The sequence below is a fragment of the Musca autumnalis genome, unplaced genomic scaffold (genome assembly GCF_047663935.1).
Source record: "Musca autumnalis isolate F117 unplaced genomic scaffold, ASM4766393v1 scaffold_2, whole genome shotgun sequence".
In the NCBI taxonomy this organism is placed as follows: Eukaryota; Metazoa; Arthropoda; class Insecta; order Diptera; family Muscidae; genus Musca; species Musca autumnalis.
Genome location: NW_027411755.1, coordinates 119,809,217 through 119,829,570, shown reverse-complemented (window position 1 = coordinate 119,829,570; position 20,354 = coordinate 119,809,217). Strand labels below are relative to the sequence as shown.

Below are 20,354 nucleotides of genomic sequence, written 5' to 3'. Positions count from 1 at the left end.
TTCCACAACAATACATTTCTTAGACAAGGGGATAGACTACGACCAAAAAAATTGCCTCATCGAAATAATGGTATGTTTAGACGACATCTGTTTCCAGCAATTTGGAGACGATTTGCCCCAGTCCGTCTGTCTGACTGGATGGTGCACACAATAGTTCTCGAATAGATCAACAGATTTGGTCGAAACTTTGCCTCTTGTAAAATATTGTCCAAGCTTATATTACTTTTCGAAGAAAGGCCATATTAATCCACTCCTTCGGTTACCTCCCCCATAAAAGATAAAATTTTCCGCTAAAATGGTATGCACGATAAACTCTCCAAGGGAGTAATCGATTTGGTTTAAACTTTACACATAATACAATTTTTTCAGACATAGATCAGGTTAGCATGAGGACTATAGCAGACCACTCCTTTGGACACCTCCCACACATAATTTTAAAAATGTTCGAAAACTGCAGTTTAAGAACAGGTCTTGGATCGTTTTTACAACGATATAATTTTTTTCGTGGGCAATTCCAAACTCCCTGAAATATTACCCTAAAGCTGTAAAAACTCACTGCTACCAACTAAAATGGCTAGCTAATACGCATGATGACTCTGGAAGGGAGTACCCGGTTCGGTACAACATTGTGCACATCATAATAGTTATTCCAAATTTACATTAAATTCGATGATGGACTATATCGTGACTCTCTTTTCGGTACCTCTTCCACCAGATTTTAACCATTTTGGGTTAAGTACAGATTGAAACTTGTTTGCAAATAAATTTGAAAGATTATTTGGTGTAGTTCTCGCAGTTCTATTAAAACAGTATAACTTGTTCCTTAGGAAATTCCACACTTTCCTGAGATAATGGCCCGAAAATTCTAGAAAAAGCACTACAGCTACAAATCAGAATGATGTTTCTCCAAACCCTCCGACTTTAGCCTAACGATGACATATACACATTGTTACGAACAAGAATGTGGATCCCAAGTATGTTTGAACGAAATCTGTTTCAGATAGATAAATAGTAGTACTTTCCGAAACAAATTTACAAATATTTGAAAACCCAACAAAAAAAGTATAGTTGGTATTCGATCTGTCCATAGATGAAAGTCTCAATTTCTGGCATATAGTTTGACAGTTTCTTTCTTATCTTAAGTGTGTATACCTATTATTTATACAATAAGTCCGGTTAATCTTAGCTTCGTTATTCTAATTTAAAAACAACATATTAGAAATTTGAGTAATGTGAAATGTGTTACTTTCAAGAAAGGTTGAGAATCTGAGAGATGTCGCTAATCCAAAATAGGATATATTATACCTCGTATTATACCCGTTTGCATTAGGGGGTTTTACCGTGTTAACCTTCTTTAGGAGGATTTTTTGACGTCTACACAATGGAATTGACATTTAAAACCCAGTGGGTTTATTAAATCCGGTTATGTTTAAAATAGTGGTCCCGAAGTAATTAAAATCGTTCAATCTCTTTAAGTTATAGTGCCCAACTTCCACAATTTATCTCCATATTGTCTTTTTTTGGCGTTTATGGCCAAATCGGTTGGTTCATTTTCATATATAGCTGTTACATCTTGTAGACCAAAAATATGAAAATATCTCTATCCGTTCAAAAGGTACAGAGTTTGACCAGTGCGTCGTTTGAACCACTGTGCGTCGTTCATTTTATGAATGTCGGAGCCAAACGTATTGTTTTGTACTCATTTATAACCTAACTACCATTTTAGCCGAGTCTTTTACGATCCTTAAAAGGGTTGCTTTACATTTCAATTCATTTATTCGTAATAAGGTGTGTACTTGCAAGCACTCAGCAAGTTCTCAGTAACCTCTCTCCACCAATTTTACTCTCTCGAAGTAAAAAATTTGCAGATTGTTATCGAACAGCAATTTGCAAAAACTTGCAAGAAGTCAGCTGATTTGATAAACAAGAAGTTGGCGGAAAAGATTAAATGTAACGGCTTATCTTTCCTTTACCAACTCACCTCAGAAAATTATGAAAAAATTACCACAGATAGTGCTTTTTATCCCGATTCCAACCATGTATTGCTTTTGATGCGGAAATGTATACTTCCCGAGATATGGGCCTCCAAAGTTCCACAAAGTCCCTTGTATAAAATGTTGGCAAACCACCGCAGAAAATTATGAAAAAATTACCACAGATACTGCTTTTTATCCCGTTTCCAAACATGTATTCCTTTTGTTGCGGAAATGTATACTTCCCGAGATATGGGCCGCCAAAGTTCCAGGCCCTTGTATAAAATGTTGGCAAACCACCGCAGAAAATTATTAAAATATTACCACAAATAGTGATGTTTATACTGATTTCAACGATGTTTTATTTTGTTGAAGGGTATGTATACTTCTTGAGATATAGACCTCCAAAAATATCTAATTTAAAAGAAAATGTTGTTCCCATTCCCGAGATTTGCACCTGTCTATAGGAGAAGTCTTAAATCCCGGGCCGAAGAGAAGAATAGGTTAGGGCCTTTGTGGATCTTTTCAGGTCCATATCGCGGGAAGTATACATTTCCGCAACAAAAGCAATACATGGTTGGAATCGGGATAAAAAGCGTGTGGTAATTTTTTCATAATTTTCTGCGTTGGGTCGGTAAAGGAAAGGAGTTCCAATTTATAGAGTTGCGTCGTTCATGAACGAACCGGCTCAAAGGAACGATTCCGTGAAAAGAACGAACGGATCCGTATCCAGCTCATTCTTTTATATCGTTCATTTAGATCCCCGATGGACGAGTCATTGCTGCTTACAAAATTAGCAGCATTGGTTTTGCAGTCAAACTCTAAACAAACGCTGCTTTAGCGCAAACAGCACAAATTTCCACACAAAACAAACAATGATTCAGAGAGCTACTCTCGCTCAGTAACTCACCTCATTCAGTAGCACATCTCGGTCATATCTTTCTTTTGCATCATTCGTTCATCTGGTTCTTTCATATCAAAACCACCACTACGTTCAGAAACAAAACCACCCCCATTAGCACACAAACAAGCAAGTAACACAACAGTTGTGTCATTCGTGAACGAACATTTTCAAAAGAACGATTCGGTGAAAAGAACGACGGAGTCATATGCAGCAGAGAACGAACGACTTTAAAACAGACATGACCAAAAAGAGAACGGAGAAAATTCAAAATATTGGCAACTTATAACAGTGTGTTAGTAAGTTTGTATTCACGCAAGCTATAAAACAATAACAAATCAAAACATTTGTTCTCTTTTCTACGCTCTTTCTGTGCATTCGGGTCGTGTGTGTGTAAATTGCCGAAAATCATCGACACCGCCGTGTCAAAGAAGAACACATTTGCTTTAAAAGAAAATAATAGAGTCAAATGTATTTGGCCTGTTCCCGTACTTTATAAAGTGGTAAAAGTCGTAAAAGTAGTAAAAATCGTAAACGATTTTCATATAAATTTTGTGTACAGGAACGCAAATTGTGTAAAAGTGGTAAAAATTGTAGAAACTTTTTAGTTCTGGAACAGAGCTATTGTTGAACGAAAAAGAGCCAACGAACGAAGTAAACGACCCGGATCTTTTTGGTGAACGGAATGAAAAAGATCGATCCGCTCAATGAACGAGATTGCCCAACACTACCAATTTAACAATTGAAGGTGTTTACCATTTTTTTTTTCCATTTAAAATTCTTCTTCGATCCACAAAATCTTGTACACACTTAACAGCTATATTATTTAATTTTGTGTCAACAGATGTGAAAATAATCTTCTCTCCTTCTCTGGCCTTTCCTACATCTTGTTCTGAGTGCGAGAATGCGGATTGGATTATGACAAAAGTTTGAAATCCAAGACACGAAAATCCAATGGTGTTGTAGCTTGTGCCTTCAAATATAGTGGCTCTCCTTCCACGTTCTTATTTGATAGTAGTCGATTGACTTATGCAGGCAACCCCGTTGACTTGACGTGCGCCAATGATCCGGAACTGAGTTCCACCCGGCTATCGCGTTAAGGCCTCGGTACATAAGAAGCATGGCTTTCTGGCTGAAATCATTTCTGCCTCTTATGTGACGAGGCCCTTAGTGTTGCTACAACTATAATTCCCTTTCCAATGCACAAATATAAAACATACTGGAACGCAGTGCGATGTTTGGCATACATATTTATTGATATCGTTGGGTATAACTGGCCGTCTACATTGTTTTTCTCCTACTCCATGGATGCACCGCTTTTTGCTGGGGTTTGATACCTTTAAAATAAAATAAAAATGGTTACCACAAACTACAAAATAAAGCTGTGTTCCAGAACTAAAAAGTTTTTACAATTTTTACGACTTTTACACATTTTACTTGAAAAAGCGTTCCCGTACGCAAAAAAGTTGTAAAATGTTCACTTTCTTTAAACAAAAATGGCGCTGAATGACGCTCTCTTTAAAAACTTTTTACACGACAAATTTGGGCGAGTAAAAAAATAGTAACATGGTTGCCGGCGTGTGATTGGCTGATACGCCGACTTTGACATTTGTTCCAGTTTTTTTTTGACGTATTTTCCATTTTTCCGTTCCCGAACTATTTCAAAAAACTTGTGTGTGAGAACAAATTTTTTGCAGTTCTCTCTTTTACGAGTTTTACCATTAAAAAGTACGGGAACGAAGCTTACAGTTATTTTACTTACATTATAGTTTTCCATAATTTATTTAATAATTTTTCCCTTTTTATATCTATTTATTTTAATAGCCAAACATTTGTTTATGTGTTTGCCAAGAAGTCCGCCACAAAACATTCGAATTTAAATCAGCTGATCAAACTTGCAAATTCTTACAAGAAAAATTTTCCTTGCAAAAACGTGTAAACAAAAGTCTCCAAAACTCTCCAATATTCTCTCACAATTGTCTCCTAATTCTCTCTCTTTTACTTTGCAAGTTTGTTATCGAACAGCATTTTGTAAAAGTTTGTGCAAATTTGCAGAAACTTTTGGGTTATCGTACAGACCTATAATTTAGCCTTAGGGCCAATTTAATTACAAAGTTATTTCAATTATTTATGGCATTAGATTTTACATATAAAACTTAAACTCTACAAATGTATGTATCATGGGTATAGATCAGCGACGACCACAGAAATACAACCAAAGCGAAGACATGTATGAACGTATGAGTGAAAAAAGCAACAACCACATTATGTTTTTGTTTGTTTTCATTCATTTACACTGTACGTCAGAGAGAGAAGCAAATGCAAAAACAACTCAGTGGGCGCCCTCACTATACGATCTAAGCAAAGAAGCTCGTCCCTGGTATAGATGAATCTCCATATTCTCTTATATTTCGCCATCGCACAGTGCTTCCAAAAAGGGTCCAAGGTTCCAATAACTCTTTACAATATGGTCCACACAACATCGACGAATTTCCTTGCGATTTTGAGTATTTGTAGGTATGTCATAGGTACCGTTACTTCCGGTACGGTACAAACAAATGGAATTGTTATTTTCTTCTCTTAGGGGTAGTTTACACTATATGTAAATGTCATATGACATGAAATTTTCCATCGTTATATATTCGCTAATATGTGCAATATTGGAGATTTTCCTTACGCCATTTACTCTGTTGGCCCACACCAGCAAAAATGTAAAAAAACTACGTCTCCACATTGTCTACGTGGGTAGATATGGAATGTTTTTTTTTTCTTGTCATATGACATTGATAGATAGTGTAAACTACCTCTTAGCTAGCTTGTTTCTATCACTTCATGTAAATTCTTTGTGAATTTTGAAAAAAAAATGTTTTAGTGATTAGTCCGCTATATAGGGGACTTGGGGGGAACAAGTGTGATCAAGGCTCCCCAGTGGAGCCCGTACGCCCAATACGCACAGTGACCGTCGGTAACAATGTAAAGAAATACATATGTACATATAAATAGATAAAAGACGCTAGTTTTAGTCAAAGAGTCTGGTTCAATTGCCTTGTGTTTATTATGGTAAACAATATTACCTTTCGAATTATTACAACGCTATGTAACAAAGGCTTACAATAAAGCGCGGGTGTTGTTGTGATGATTGCAATTCAAGCCGATTCTTGTTGTTATTGTTTTATTTATTTGTTTATGTTATGTATTGTGTTGTGTTGAGATCTGCATGGATGCTTGAAAAGGGGGGTTGTCAAGTGAATATTCGTTGAAATCTCTCATACTAGGGTAAGTGCTTCTAACTCCGGCATGTACCAGTAGTCGGCACCTTTCGTATTTGAATTCAAATAACTCATAATTACTATAACAAAATATGAAAATGATCTTAAAAATGTTTTAACAAAAGTGTCAGCTAACTCTGAGTAAAATTTCATTGAGCATAGACCATTTATTATATCTGAATTTAACTTTTTGTAGTGAGAGTTTTTCACAACAACCGAAAAAGCATGTCTCTTAAGAAAAAATTAGTGGAGACGTCAACATAATAATGTCTGTAATTATATTAAAATTAAAAAATTTTGACAAAATTGTTGTTGTGTTCGTAGAGAATAGTCAAAAGAACACTTTACAAAAAAAATTTTTAAATTCTGGCATTTTTGCCACTTTTTTCAAAATTTTTAGCTCAAATTTTAGCTCAAAATTTTACAAAAATATTAAATAAATACTTTAAAGTCCAATTAATAAATATAGTTTGATTAAAACAAGTAAAAAAGTATCAGTCGGCTTTGCCGACAGAGATATACCCTCAGCCTGTGCAAATTGAACACTTTTTTTCACAATAAACTTATTTAGGGGGTTTCAAAATTGTGGTCTCGTATGAACCGACAAAAATGTTGATTAGGATTAAAGTTCAAAAATTTTGCTGAAAAGGAACTTAAAGGAATGGACCGAAATATACCATGGGGGTGCCATAGGGGGTTTTTACACCCTTCGGGCTGTTTTCTAAAGTAGTATGGACTTGCCCCTGAAACAACTTTTACCATCGTAATTGAGGCAGCGAATGTAAGTTGCTTGAAGAAAAATCAAAGTGATTCAATAGCAGGTCTTAAAGTGAATTTATCCAAAATTTTGTGTGGGAGGTACGGGATGGAGTGGACAAATATAGTCCATATTCGAACCTGATCTATATCTGGTAGATATTATGAGAATGTGTAAAGTATGGACCAAATCGATCACTCCCATCAAGAGTTATCGTGCCCACAATTTTTCCGAATAGTTTTGAAATTTTGTGGCGTAGGTACCTGAAGGAGTGGACCGATATGGCTTATCTACGAACTTAAACTAAGTTTGGAAACAATATTACGAAGGCCAAATTTTGGCCGGAACCGGCATTTCCGTTCGAGAATTATCTTGCGCTTCCACCCATAAACATGGTGTCATAGGGTTTGTTTTTCAACTTTCAGGCTATTTTTTCAGGAAGTATGGACTTGCCCCTCAGGAAACTTGTACCTTCGAATAGGGGACAGTGATACAAGATGGTACAACAAAAACCAAGGCGATTCGAGAGCAGGTCCCAAACTGAACTTTTCCGAAATTTTGTGTGGGAGGTACTTGAAGGAGTTTACCGATTGAGTCCATATTGGAACCTCATCTAAGTCTTGTAGAAATTTCATAATGTGCAAAGTATGGACCAAATCGGTTACTCCCTTCAAGAGTTATCGTACGAACAAATTTTCCGAACATTTTCGAACTTCTGTGGGGGAGGTACCGGAAGGAGTGGACCGATATAATCCATCTTTGAAATTGATCTAAGTTTGGACAAAATATTACGAAAGCCAAATTTTGGACCGAATCGGCAGATCCGTTCGAGAGTTATCTTGCGCTGCAACCACTACACACGGTGTCATAGGGTTTTTTGTAACTTTCAGGCTATTCTCTCAGGAAGTATGGACTTGCCCCTAATGAAACTTACAGCGTCGTATAGAGGACAGCGAATACAACTTGCGTAAACAAAAATCAAAGCGATTCGAGACCAGGTCCTAAACTGAACTTTTCCGAAATTTTGTGTGGGAGGTACCCGAAGGAGTGGACCGATGTAGTTCATATCGGAACCTAATCTAAGTTTAGTAGAAATTACACGATGTGCAAAGTATGGACCAAATCGGATACTCCCTTCAAGAGTTATCGTGCGGACAATTTTTCCGAACATTTTTGAACTTTTGTGGGGGAGGTACCTGAAGGAGTGGACCGATATGGCCCATCTTCGAACTTAAATCAAATCTGGACAAAATATTTCGATACCCAAAATTTGAACCGAATCTATTGATCCGTTCGAGAGTTATCGTGCGCACCAGCCAGCCAGACAGACAGACAGACGGACGGACATTGCTAGATCTACTCAAAATTGTCTGAAACGGATATCGTACAAACATACTTGGGGTCTAAAACCATTATTTCGATGAGGCACATTTTTGGCCGTATCAAAGTGTAAATACCCTCTTTAGCCTAAAGGCTGAGGGTATAATAATGCCTTTTAGTGATTTTAGGCATGGTTTGTGCATGCATTTGTGTCATGCCGGCAATTGCCGACTATGGCACCAACTAATTTATTTAAGCAATATATTTACAATTTCCTACTTTTATGATGCACAATTATTTGGAATATGTACTAATACTGTAGATACTATTGACCTTTCAAATAATATAGTTTATGTTAAAAATAAATCTATAACGAACCATTTTAAATGAATTCCAAAAGTTAACAAAATCTTTATTTTATTTACTTTTTAAAAGCAATATCGGCTTTTTGTTATTTAAAATAATAAAAAAGAAGATTTATATACTAAAATACAATGTGCCGACTATTGGAACATGTGATGCCGACTACTAGCAAAAAAGCACTATTCTAACAAATTCGCAAATTTCACAAGTTTTAAAAGAAATAATTCAAAATTTCTTTATGTCATCGGAATGTAAACTAAATTTCTAAGGAAATAAGCTTTATTTCATTGCAATTGGCCAAATTGCCTCGGAATTGCGAAGGATTGAAGTTAGGCAAACTCTTAAAGTGCCGACTATTGGTGCACTTACCCTATTACAGGGGTGTAATAAATGGGAATGAGGAGATTTCAACGAATATGCATATGCGATTCATAGGGCCAAATAAACCAATATGATCGATTCTAACTTAAACATTTAGAATTTTTGACACAAAATATTGTATTTGGACACACTGTGCATCGCCAATATAATTCGTTTATTTATTTAATTAATATTCATGGTTTGTTAATAGAGATATTAAAATTTTGAAATATCTAAAGTTTGCAAAGCCAGCGCAAACTATCTTAAGGGTAATGAACAATAATAAAATACCTATGTGTCTGCCACCTGGAAATAGTGTTTTTGCAAAGACCGAACACAACTAATCTAAAGCTATCATTCTTATTTGCCTTGGCGATGAAGACACTGATAGTAAGTTTACATTTACGAAATCCTCTCGATTTCAACTGTCAATTCCATTACTTAAACGTCAAATGAAATCCAATGGATTTCAGATGAGATTTCATTTGACGTATACGCAAAGCAATTTACAGTTGAAATCGAGTGGATTTCGTAAATGTAAACCAAGCATAACTGCATTGTGCGTTATCGCATAGGTATAATATAATGTTAACTTATCAAAAACTTGATTTCCTATTTTTATTTCATATCAACGAATACACGTATAGAAAACATATTAACATTCCACCGGTATTATCATGGCATTGATATTCATTCTGCAACAACAAGAAAAAATAAGAATTAATTTTAAAATTAAAAAAGTAATTTGCATCGGCCGGGAATCGAACCCGGGCCGCCCGCGTGGCAGGCGAGCATTCTACCACTGAACCACCGATGCTTGTTGTGATACACACATTTTATTCGCAACACATGGTTCCCCATACCAATGCTATTGACAGCATCTTCAAATATGTGGTTATAACCAGTAGTATGACTTTCTCTTTAATACGTTTTTGTGTTTGGTTAGGGGGGTTAAGTGGGAGAATACCAAACAAATATGCTTTAACAAAGAAGTTGCTTCTAAATATAACTCATGCTTTGTACTTAGCTTTACTACTACGATATGTATTAAAACCATTGTACTAAATATAGCGCATCATCATAACAACAAAAACAAATTTTAAAATAAAACACCAACAAAAACATTGAAGAAAGTTGTTCAACAAAAAAAGGTCGCAGAGGACAACTTCCAAGATGTGAATGCTTTTAACTTTTTAACACAAATTACAAACAAACAGAAACTGAGACTAATTTTAATCTATGTAATCAGTAACAATTCCTTGTACCACCTTTGGGCTTCATTACTAATAATATTTTTGAATGTTATGTAGCTTTATTTTAACCCTTTTTCATTCTAAATATTTCAGGTTGGCTATCGTTCACTGCGTGGCAGTCATAGCATCTCAGATTTAAGTTTAGCTGGAAATTTGGATGGTTCTCGTTCTGGTTCATTGGCAGCAAATCGTTATGCTAAGACGGGTAAGTTATAATGCCAAAACATAAAGCAAAATATTGAGAAGTTTTATTTTAACATGCTACCAACATATATGTAACTGCTAATCAAGTAAAAAATGTTTGCTAGAGTTTTTTGTTGATCGATTTTGAATAACATCCAATTCCATTTGAGATGTAAGAAAATCTTAGGGTTAACATCTCTATAGGAAACACAAAAAACATTTCTAAATTTTAGAAACAATTGGTTTGTCTTTTTACGTACTGAACTTTACTGAACATTTTTTCTTCAGTAAAGTTTTGACAATTGTATAATTGAAATGTTGCTAAACATTACTGAAGAAACAATGTTCAGTAAAGTTCAGTACGTAAAAGGACAAACCTAATATTAGACTTCAAGATAAATAAGGGATAATGTTAGCTTTAACAGTTGTTGATTGTAAAATCTCCCACTCAAGATAAATGTTTTAGATTTAACTTAAATCAAATGATTGGAGGATTTTAATTTCTTGTCAATTTTAAAGAAAACTTTTACGTTTACCGTACCTGGTGCAAATTTTCAATCACATTGAAATTTACCTGTTTCCATAATTATGTCGAAATGTCCGCTAATTTTATACCCTACACCATATTCTTGATGAGGGTAAAATTCTGAGCGGATCTAAGTCCGTCCGTCTGTAGTAATCACTCTACCATCCACAAAAACTGAAAGAGGCTGCGGAAATTTTGGAAATATGTGTCTTTTATTTGCAGGCAGGTCAAGTTCGAAGTTGGTTTATATCGGTCCACGTTTTGGTATAGCCCCCATATAACGGTACCTCCCGATTTCAGGTATTTTGACGTTTTTAGCTACATTTTCAGAGGGAATAGTCTATAATTTGACGTTTAGGCTTCCTAGTGGTCAGAAATCGTATCTACCAAAAATTGTGGACATACATAGGTCTACGTTTTAGTACAGTCCCATATGTATCGCCCGATTTAAGGTTTTTGGATGTCATTTGGCATTTGGGGTTCAGAGTGGTTTATCAATTTATTCACCAAATATTGCGGGCATAGGTCCACGTTTTGGCATAGCCCGCTATTCGGTATCGCCGATTTCGGATTTTTCAAGTTTTTATCTGCACTCTCGGCAAGATTTGATATCATTTGGCATTTATGGTTCCTAGTGGTTAAAAACTTATCCATCCAAATTTTGGACATAGGGCCGGCCACGTTGTGGTGTAACCCCCATATATCGGCCCCGCCCAATTTCAGGTAGATAGATAAATAGGTATTTGGGGGTTCCCAGTGGTCAAAACCTTCTCCACCTAAGATTGTGGGCATTGGTACTTTCGTTACAGAAAGAAATCTATTTACTCTATATAAGTCCAGAATACATAGTTTACGTTGGAGGGTATAAAAAGTTCAGCCCGGCCGTACTAACGCTTTTTACTTGTCTTTTTTTCTTAAGACAAATCCATAGACGATCGTATTGGAAACTCTTCACTGAAAACCGTAAATAAAATGAGAAAAAAATAATTTTAGCTCGATAAGACTATTCACGAAGATTGTTAACAATATTATTGAAGCTTATTTAAATATTTTGTAATAGTAATTTTTAATTATTTGACCTTAGGAACACTTACCCTATATGTTCGATATAGTTCAATATATAGCAAGCAGAATCTTATAATAATGACCTTTATTCTATTAAACGATATTGTAGCCATAGTTTTTTATGAGTAGTGCAGAAATGATTCGAGATATATGCCAGGATACTTATTTCCATAAGCCGCAAAAAAATATGTAAACTTAAAATTATTTTGTTCCTTTCCTTTTCTAACAAAGTTCATCCCGGTGAGAGGATTTTTTCTTTTTTAAATTTTGCGGGAGATTGCACATTCTCAAGTCTTATTACAAAATATTTTATTTTAAACATTTTTTATACGTAGCATTCTGTTACAACTCCTCCTTTGATATCAACCTATAACCCCTTAGCATTCTTCTTTATATGCCACGCTAATAAATTTGTATCTTATTCTCTCACATTTTTGCCCTTTCGTGTCTCTTTTTTATCTCTATTAATACATCTCTTTAAATAATAACATGCTGCCCTTGTATTTTTGTAACAAACCATGCTCCATGTAATGTAATTTGTATGCCTATTTCATATTATATGCGTGATTTGATTCATTACTAATATAAAGATTTTGATTCCACAATAAACACCGAAAACCTACCACCACCCGCAAAAACACAGTATATTAACAACTCCAAAGAAGTGGTGGCGGGCATTGGTGATATATCACCACAGGTTCGCAGTGGTGAAAGATCTCCACAACCGCAGTCACATTCGCCGCCAATGCCACCACCTGCATCTGCAGCAATTAGTAGTTTTTCACCCAAACAGCTTTTGCCTCCACAACAGCATTTCTTCAATTGCGCTGCTCCGAAGTCAGTGCTCCAACAAAATTGTCAAGCAATGCGTCAAGTGCAGCAACAGTATCCACCCTATCCACATCATGTAGGTGTTCATCAGATACATCCCCCACCGGGGGTACCTTTTATGGGACCCACTACACAAAAAGTCACTCAAAAAGCTCAACATTCACAACAACAACAACAGAATAAAACTTTTTCTAGTTCTACATTACCGGCCAGTGGCAGCCAACTTCGAGTTAAACGCAATCCAAACGGCAATACACGTCGCACACCCAGTATTTTGAAACATTACAAATCATGTCCCGTCTCACCCGTCCATGAGGAAGTTGAATGGTCTTCAGATAACAAATCGATTATTATTACGGAACCCAAACGACATTCAGTCTATGCTGATGATGCTCGCACCATACTGGATATGATCCAGGCAGATACTGAAAAAATGATAGAAGAGATAACTAGAAAATATGGTGATCTTGATGATATTGGTGTCGATGTGTATGATCCTGTGTCGGGAACCCGTCACTCTCAGATAGTAGCTTCTAAATCAGTTCCTGAGAATCTTGCTGCACATCGTGGCTACTTGCCCATGGGTAGGAGAAATGATTTTGGGTTTTCACCCGAGGGTTCGACAAGTCCCCGTATGGTAAGACAACCATATGTACCATTGGCGCCTAAGCACTCTTTCTCCGAGTTTTACGTCTATCAGGAAATTTATCAATGCGAACGCAAAGTTTCGCTATCAGATATTTTACAAGACAACCCAGAACAGATGGCCGAGGCCAGGCGTATGGAGGAGGCACGATTTTTGGAGACGCAACGTCATTCCAGTGCTTCGTTCTTCTTGACTTCCAATAATCCTTTTGCCACTGATAGAAGTCAAGAATCATTGTTATCCGAAGAATTCCTTGATGATGCCAGCTATTGCAATAGCATGGAAAGCATTTTATCAGATGAAAGTGATTGTAAAAGTGCTCCTCTGGAACAGCAGCAGGTTGTACCCAAACATCCTGGGTTACGAAATTTCATTATTCATGGTCCCACATCAACTATAGCAGCAGCTCAAATGGTTTCCAAATCGTATGGCTCTAGTCCCAATGCATATGGCAGCTTTGATTATTACATGCAGCAGCGTCATTTACATGCAACGGCGCCATCAAATGTCTCACCCTACGAAAGTTTCGATGTATCTAGCTATAATTTGGAGAAGATACAGGCACCAAATGACAGGAAAATTGTACCACCAAAACCTATATCAACCTCAAGAACATATCCTAAACTAGCTGAGCCCTCTTCTTCAATGGGCCAGCGCAATCCACAACAACAATCATTTTCTTCAACATCTAAGGTTTCAGACGACATACCCACATTAAAGTGTAAAAATCAACAGTATTCCTCGGGTGTGAGTAAGAGCATTAGTTCGGACTTTGCCCAAACACGTTGGCAGAGAAATACAAATCCCATACAAACCGAAAAGGCATATAATGAAAAGCTATTCCAAAAGAAGCCAGTAAAACAAAAACCACCCGTTCCAGTCAAACCAGAAAATCTCAAATCCACACTAACCTCTACCGTAGAATCTGCCAGCAAGTTGCAGATTAAAGAACCCCTTAAGAAATCATGTTCCTTTGAGGTTAATGCCGATGTTTTGAAATGTAATTCTCGCACGGCAAGCGTCGTAAGAAAATTCGAGAGAAATCTACAAAAGTTCGAAAGAGAGAAACAGGCTGAACTACAGGCTAAAAAGAAACAGGGCAGCAATATGAGACCATCGGTAAGTTCAGGCGCTCTGGCTGGTCAGAGTTGTTTGAAAAAGGTTTCCAAATTCGACAACTCTCCCTCCCGACGAGCCACATCAATGCGCCAAAAGGAGAGGCCAAAGATTTCTGTGCGTTTCAACACAGTATCGCAAATCAAATACACACCCAGCAATAAAAGAGATAATGGCAATGGTGTTGGAAGTACAACCACCACGTGCCCCCTGAATGACATAAATCTCAATGTATCGCCTTCCGCCGGTTCCAGCCTACCCGCAGATTATGGTGAGAAAACATTTGAAATGTTTATATCGGAAAATGGCAATGATGAGCATGATAACATGACCATGGATAGCCTGAAGCTGTACACTAAACCTGGTCTGCAGCAGGTGGTCGATGAAATCAAACATGAACGAGAAAAAAGAGACTCTAAACATAAGAAAAATTTGGCCAATACTGAAATCACTCAAAATCCCCAAAGTCCCACAGATGCCTCCACTAGCAATCAATGCAAAAATATAGCCAAGAAGATTGATATTATTGAAAAGTTGATAGCCATGGAGGAGCGTAAATTCGAACAAATACGTTTGGCTACGGAATCGCGTATGCGTCCCTTTGAATGTAATACCAAACAAAGAGGTTATGTTAAATCGCTTACCATGAATTTTGATATGTTAGCCAAAGGAATCGAAAAGGATATTGAGAATGAGCAAAGGCGTATTTTGGCCGATAATTCCGATACCGATTTATGCGCCTATGCTCGTCACATTAAAAGAAATGTTAGTTTGCCGGATGTATTAGAAAGTACAGAAACTTATGCACTGAATAAGAAGCTAATGGCACAGCAACAGCAACGTGTTCAACTCGATAGTGATGGTATTGAAGTGGAATTGGCCAAAGAAGTGAAAGCCGATTCAGATGTTGACAATGAAGATGAGAAGGAGGATGAAAGTGAAAAAGCTTCTATGGAGAATGTAGAAAAATTGCTCGAAGGTTTGCTTCTTTCCCGTTCGTATTGCTGTGATTTTAGCACCATTGATTTTATTCAATGTCATTTGAATTTCTTTTAAAGCACATTTTTCTTTGAGAATTTTGATTTTTTAGTATTGTTATTTTTTTAATGTTTTACAAAGATCTCGTCATACTTGCATTTGGGTTTAAGTCATGTATTATTTCGTTTCTTAATTTACCATCCATCATTATCATAATTTACACTTTGGAATTAGTTGTGAAGCAGATTGTTTTGTATTTGAAATTTACGATGAACCATTTCTCTTTTACAGGTAACCCCAAGACTTTAAATCCCATGCCAGCTGATGATTCCTCGTCCTCCATACGAAGGGCATGTTCCCTTAGTGATCTGCACATGGGCAATATGGGTAAAGGTTTGTTAACTCATTTAATATCTTTATTTTAGATATCTTACTCATTTAATTGATGTGCTTGTTTTTAGGTGGCAAATCAAATAGCTCTTCCCAGAAAACGGGTGCTGCACATCGTAACAGCTCTGCCACCCGTTCGGCCAGTAAACGTAATAGTCTGCAAATTAAAGGTTCTTCCACTAATTTAAGTGCAAACGCTTCAATGGGTGTACTAAATCAGGTATGTCAAATCATATTTGAAAACCATTTGACGTAATGTTTTTGTTTAAATCATTTTTGTATTTTTATATTTTAGAGTGATTCTGAAACTGAGAGCAACAGCCGGAGTCGATCTGGTTCAAGTGGACAAAGTCGTTCAAATGGACCAACGGGTAAGCCAGTATTGTAGCTCGTCCTGTGCCTAGAATTTTTATTAAATCTTTTCTATTTTTTTTTTTAGTTTCGAGTCGTTCTTACAATTCCAAAAATACGAATGGTAACAATAACCGTCGTAAAGGAACGCTACAAACAAATTTTAATAATGGTAAGTAATCAGCATTATTGGAGTACCAAAGAACCCTATGCGAATCGTAGCCTTCGTTACATAATACAAACATTTACTAAAAAACCGCCTCGATTACTCCGACCAAGAAATTTAAGAATTAAGTGGAAGCATTTCATTTAATTATAAAGCCTCAATCTTAGTAGATGTTTTGCAATTTAAATGATTCTGACCTAATGATTCAAAAAATTAGAAGTCATTTTGAATTTTTGATGATACAACATCATGATGCTTTTAGTTCAGCTTGAACACAAAACACAGGTTAACGAATGGATACTCATTTTTTGTGGAGATTTTGATGATATTGCTATCGATGTGTATGTCTAGTTTCAGGAACCCGTCACTCTCAGATAGTAGCTTCTAAATCTGTTCCTGAAAATCTTGCTGCACATCGTGGCAATATGCCCATGGATAGGAGAAATAATTTTGGGGTTCGACAAGTCCCAGTATGGTAAGCCAACCATGTGTACCTTTGGCGCCTAAGCACTCTTTCTTCGAGTTTTATGTCTATCAGGAAATTTATCAATGCGAACGCAAATTTTTACTCACAGATAGTTTACAATACAACCCCGAACAGATGGCGTGGAAGAGGCACGAATTTTGGAATCCCAACGTCATTCCAGTGCCTCATGCTCTTTTTGCCACTGATAAAAGTCATAGAATTGCTTGATGAGGAATTCAGTAACAATAGCATGGAAAGCGTTTTATCATATGAAAGTGACTGTAAAAGTGCTCCTCCATGGTCCCACTTCAACTATAGCAGTACCCCAAATGGTTTCCACATCGTATGGCTCTAGTCCCAATACCTATGAGAGCTTTCGATTTCACCAAAAATTGTTTCGCTATGGAGGTTTTCAGAGCCATTATCAAGAGATGTATGAATAATAAAATGATGACATTATTCAAAATACAACCAAGACGACTAAAAACTTTAGTGACAGAGGTGTATGGAGAAGTGGTCGTAAAGATGGTGACATTTCGGGACCATACCTGAGGAAGTATTCGCTTCTACTAACAAACAAATATAATGTTATAGTCATGATCACCACGACTATCCACTATAAAAATTTCAACACGATCTGAGAAGTGGTCTCAAACTGATTTCAATCGCAAAAATTTTGAACTTCTGCAGGAAAGATAGCTAAGGAATGGACCGGCAAACTTTAACTTGAAACTGGATCTAATTTTGGAAGTCAATCCTTTCGATAGTTGTCTTGCCAACAACACATTTTTTGAGATTTTGGGTCAATATGTCAGGATCACAGAATCACAAGATCTACCTCCGATAAAAATTTCTAAAAATCCTCATCAGCGAAAACTATGTACTTTTGTGAGGAAGGTACCGGAGAGAGTTTTCTTTGAAATTGATTTAATTTTGAGAGAAATATTACGATGTACATTAGGGTTATGACTTTTTGACATTTTTCCTCAAAAATGATTTCCTGTAGCAGGGATGAATGAACTTTTGCCTATTAATCACTATGCTATCGTTTATTCCATTGAAATATAAAAAAGTTCACGCACAAATCGATTTTAAAAAAATAATTTTTTTAAAAAATATATGAAATGAAAAAAATTTTTTTTTTCCAAAAATTATTTTTTGTTGCACAAATTAATAAGTATAAGCATACTAATAACTATAATAACATTTATTTCATTCAAATATGAAAAAAGTCGCGAAAAAAGTCACTTTGAAAAATTTTTAAATTTTTTGTTTTTTGTTAAAAAATTATATTTTTAAATAAAAGCGTTTACGACATTTTTACGATTCTCAGAATTGAAGAAAAATAGTGAGAAATAAATTTTATGTCATTTTAATTATCTCGTGTGGGTCTAACGTTTATTTTCAATTATATATCTGTTTTCAGTGACTTCAAAAAATTGTCCATAATTTTGATAAATTCAAATTTTAAAATCATTTTGTGCGTGAGGTTTTTTCACCTAATCACCTTATAATTAAGATTTTATGTAATCTTATGGCAAAACTCATCACGCTATGATACAGGGATATGATGTTGTAAAAAAGTCATAACCCTAATGTACATAGGTTTTACCAATATCAGTCACTGCTTTCGATAGTTATCGTGCCCATTAGTCATTTTAGTCGGTCAACGTAGAATTTTTAGAGGACACCAGGGAGTATCTTTGTTGAAAAATTCAAAGCTTTACTAGAACAGAACTTAAGCGAATGTTTTGAGCTACTGGGACGAAGGTATATGAAGGTGTTGTCCGATATTGACCTTGGGACCATAATGTATGTTTGGAAGAAATTTTCGATAGTTATCGCGCTCATCATCAGTTGGACTTGGTATAGATTTGAAGAAAATGTTACGAGGGGGGCAAGGTTTGGAACAAACCGGTTAATCCATGTTGTTGTGGTTGTAACAGTGTTTTTTATTATGTTTGTATGTTCCATTGGAGAGTTATCGTGCGCATAAGACTGACGGACGATCGGACAGGGCTAAATAAACTGTAAATTGTCTGCAATGGACCTTTCGAACATATTTGTGTTCTAACTCCATTAATCCGATGAGGCACATGTATCAAATCGTAAATAACCTCGTTAGCCTAAGAACAGAGGGTATAAATTTTTTGCCACAGGTTGAACATATAAGTCAGACAGTATGCCCAGCTGACTAGTAAGTTTGCTGTCAAAATAAATTATTGGTTTGAAATGTAAAGTAGCTCAAATCAAATATCTATTAAGTTTATTGCAAACTGGCCGAGCTTGGGTATAACTTTATTAGACATATTTTCAAAAGTTTTTGGGTTTTTATATACAAGAATTGGTATTTAACTACTTCTACTTTCTACATCTAGCACCACCCCAAGATGATTCCAGCTCTGAAGAAACCCAGGGTAGCTCTTCCAATGCAAAACCTATTGTGCCACCACGTCCTCGTAATTTAGCTTTTGATCACAAGAATAAAGTTTTGAACAGCCCAAATGTGGTTAAAACGCGAGGAGTATTAGAAGCTGCTGATTTTGCTGATTTAGACAGCAATGGAGATCGTAAGTTGAATTTGTCCTATAACGCAGAACTGTACATAACTAAAATTCTTTTTATACTTTTCAGCAAAATCTCAAGTTCATAATGTTATTAACAAATTATATACAACAACACAAACCGTATTACAATTGCACGCAAATCTCAGAAATTGTGAAGATTCATTAATGCTGAAAGAATTGGAGAATGCTGTGATTATGACACAAAATATGTTAACAAATATAACACAAAATAAGTAAGTGAGAGTATAGGCACTTATAAGGAAACTTAGTTATTAAAATTCTCCCTCGATTTACTTTTAGAAATGATAAAAATCAACAACCAAATCATGCGTACTCTAGCACAGAGCAGGCGAATTTAGACAATGGCGATTACATGATGATGGTGAATAACTGCGCCGATCTATTGAGTAATTTCCGTATGAAGCACAAACCCGAGGACTGTGGGAACTCCTAGTGTGTAAATTAAAAAGAAAAAACTAATTAACAAAAGCAGAAATTGAAGTAAAACTGAACTTAAACTAAAAGAAAAACAAAGGGAAATGCGAAAACAGAAGTAAAATCATATTTAATTTAATATTAACAATAACTATTATAAATTAATTTAAATTAAAATTACAACTAAACAATTATTAAGATAAATTTACATTTAAATACAAATATTAGTAGCTAACAATGTTTTTTTATTATAATTATAATTAATATTAATATAAATATGATAATTATTATTAATAATATTATTAATTAATTAAATGTAAAATATTTAACTATAACAAAATACACATCTATATTATTTAACAAATGAAATTACCATAATTGTAATAATATTTTTTATTTTAAAAATGCAAGAAATGTGGTTTGATGATGATAAAACGC

General features: G+C 35.6%; 1 protein-coding gene and 1 non-coding gene across 45 annotated transcripts in view; one reads left to right on the top strand and one right to left on the bottom strand.

Annotated features, from left to right (window-relative positions):
- Positions 1–20,015, top strand: part of Wdr62 (WD repeat domain 62) — a 480,266-nt gene extending 460,251 nt beyond the window's left edge. For 25 of the 44 annotated variants that reach the window (XM_073969149.1, XM_073969152.1, XM_073969151.1 and 22 more), the window contains 8 exons: positions 10,290–10,401; positions 15,833–15,934; positions 16,003–16,151; positions 16,227–16,302; positions 16,371–16,454; positions 19,293–19,484; positions 19,549–19,714; positions 19,782–20,015. In XM_073969149.1, coding sequence (XP_073825250.1) covers positions 10,290–10,401; positions 15,833–15,934; positions 16,003–16,151; positions 16,227–16,302; positions 16,371–16,454; positions 19,293–19,484; positions 19,549–19,714; positions 19,782–19,935 — 1,035 coding nt within the window. In that variant the 3' untranslated portion in view covers positions 19,936–20,015. Of the gene's footprint in view, positions 1–10,289; positions 10,402–12,560; positions 15,543–15,832; positions 15,935–16,002; positions 16,152–16,226; positions 16,303–16,370; positions 16,455–19,292; positions 19,485–19,548; positions 19,715–19,781 lie in introns of all 44 variants that reach the window. The other 19 variants (XM_073969119.1, XM_073969124.1, XM_073969122.1 and 16 more) reach the window with 3 other exon arrangements.
- TRNAG-GCC (transfer RNA glycine (anticodon GCC)) lies at positions 9,690–9,760 on the bottom strand. The gene has a single exon. It is a non-coding gene; the product is annotated as a tRNA-Gly (tRNA).
- Positions 20,016–20,354: the final 339 nt, after the last annotated feature.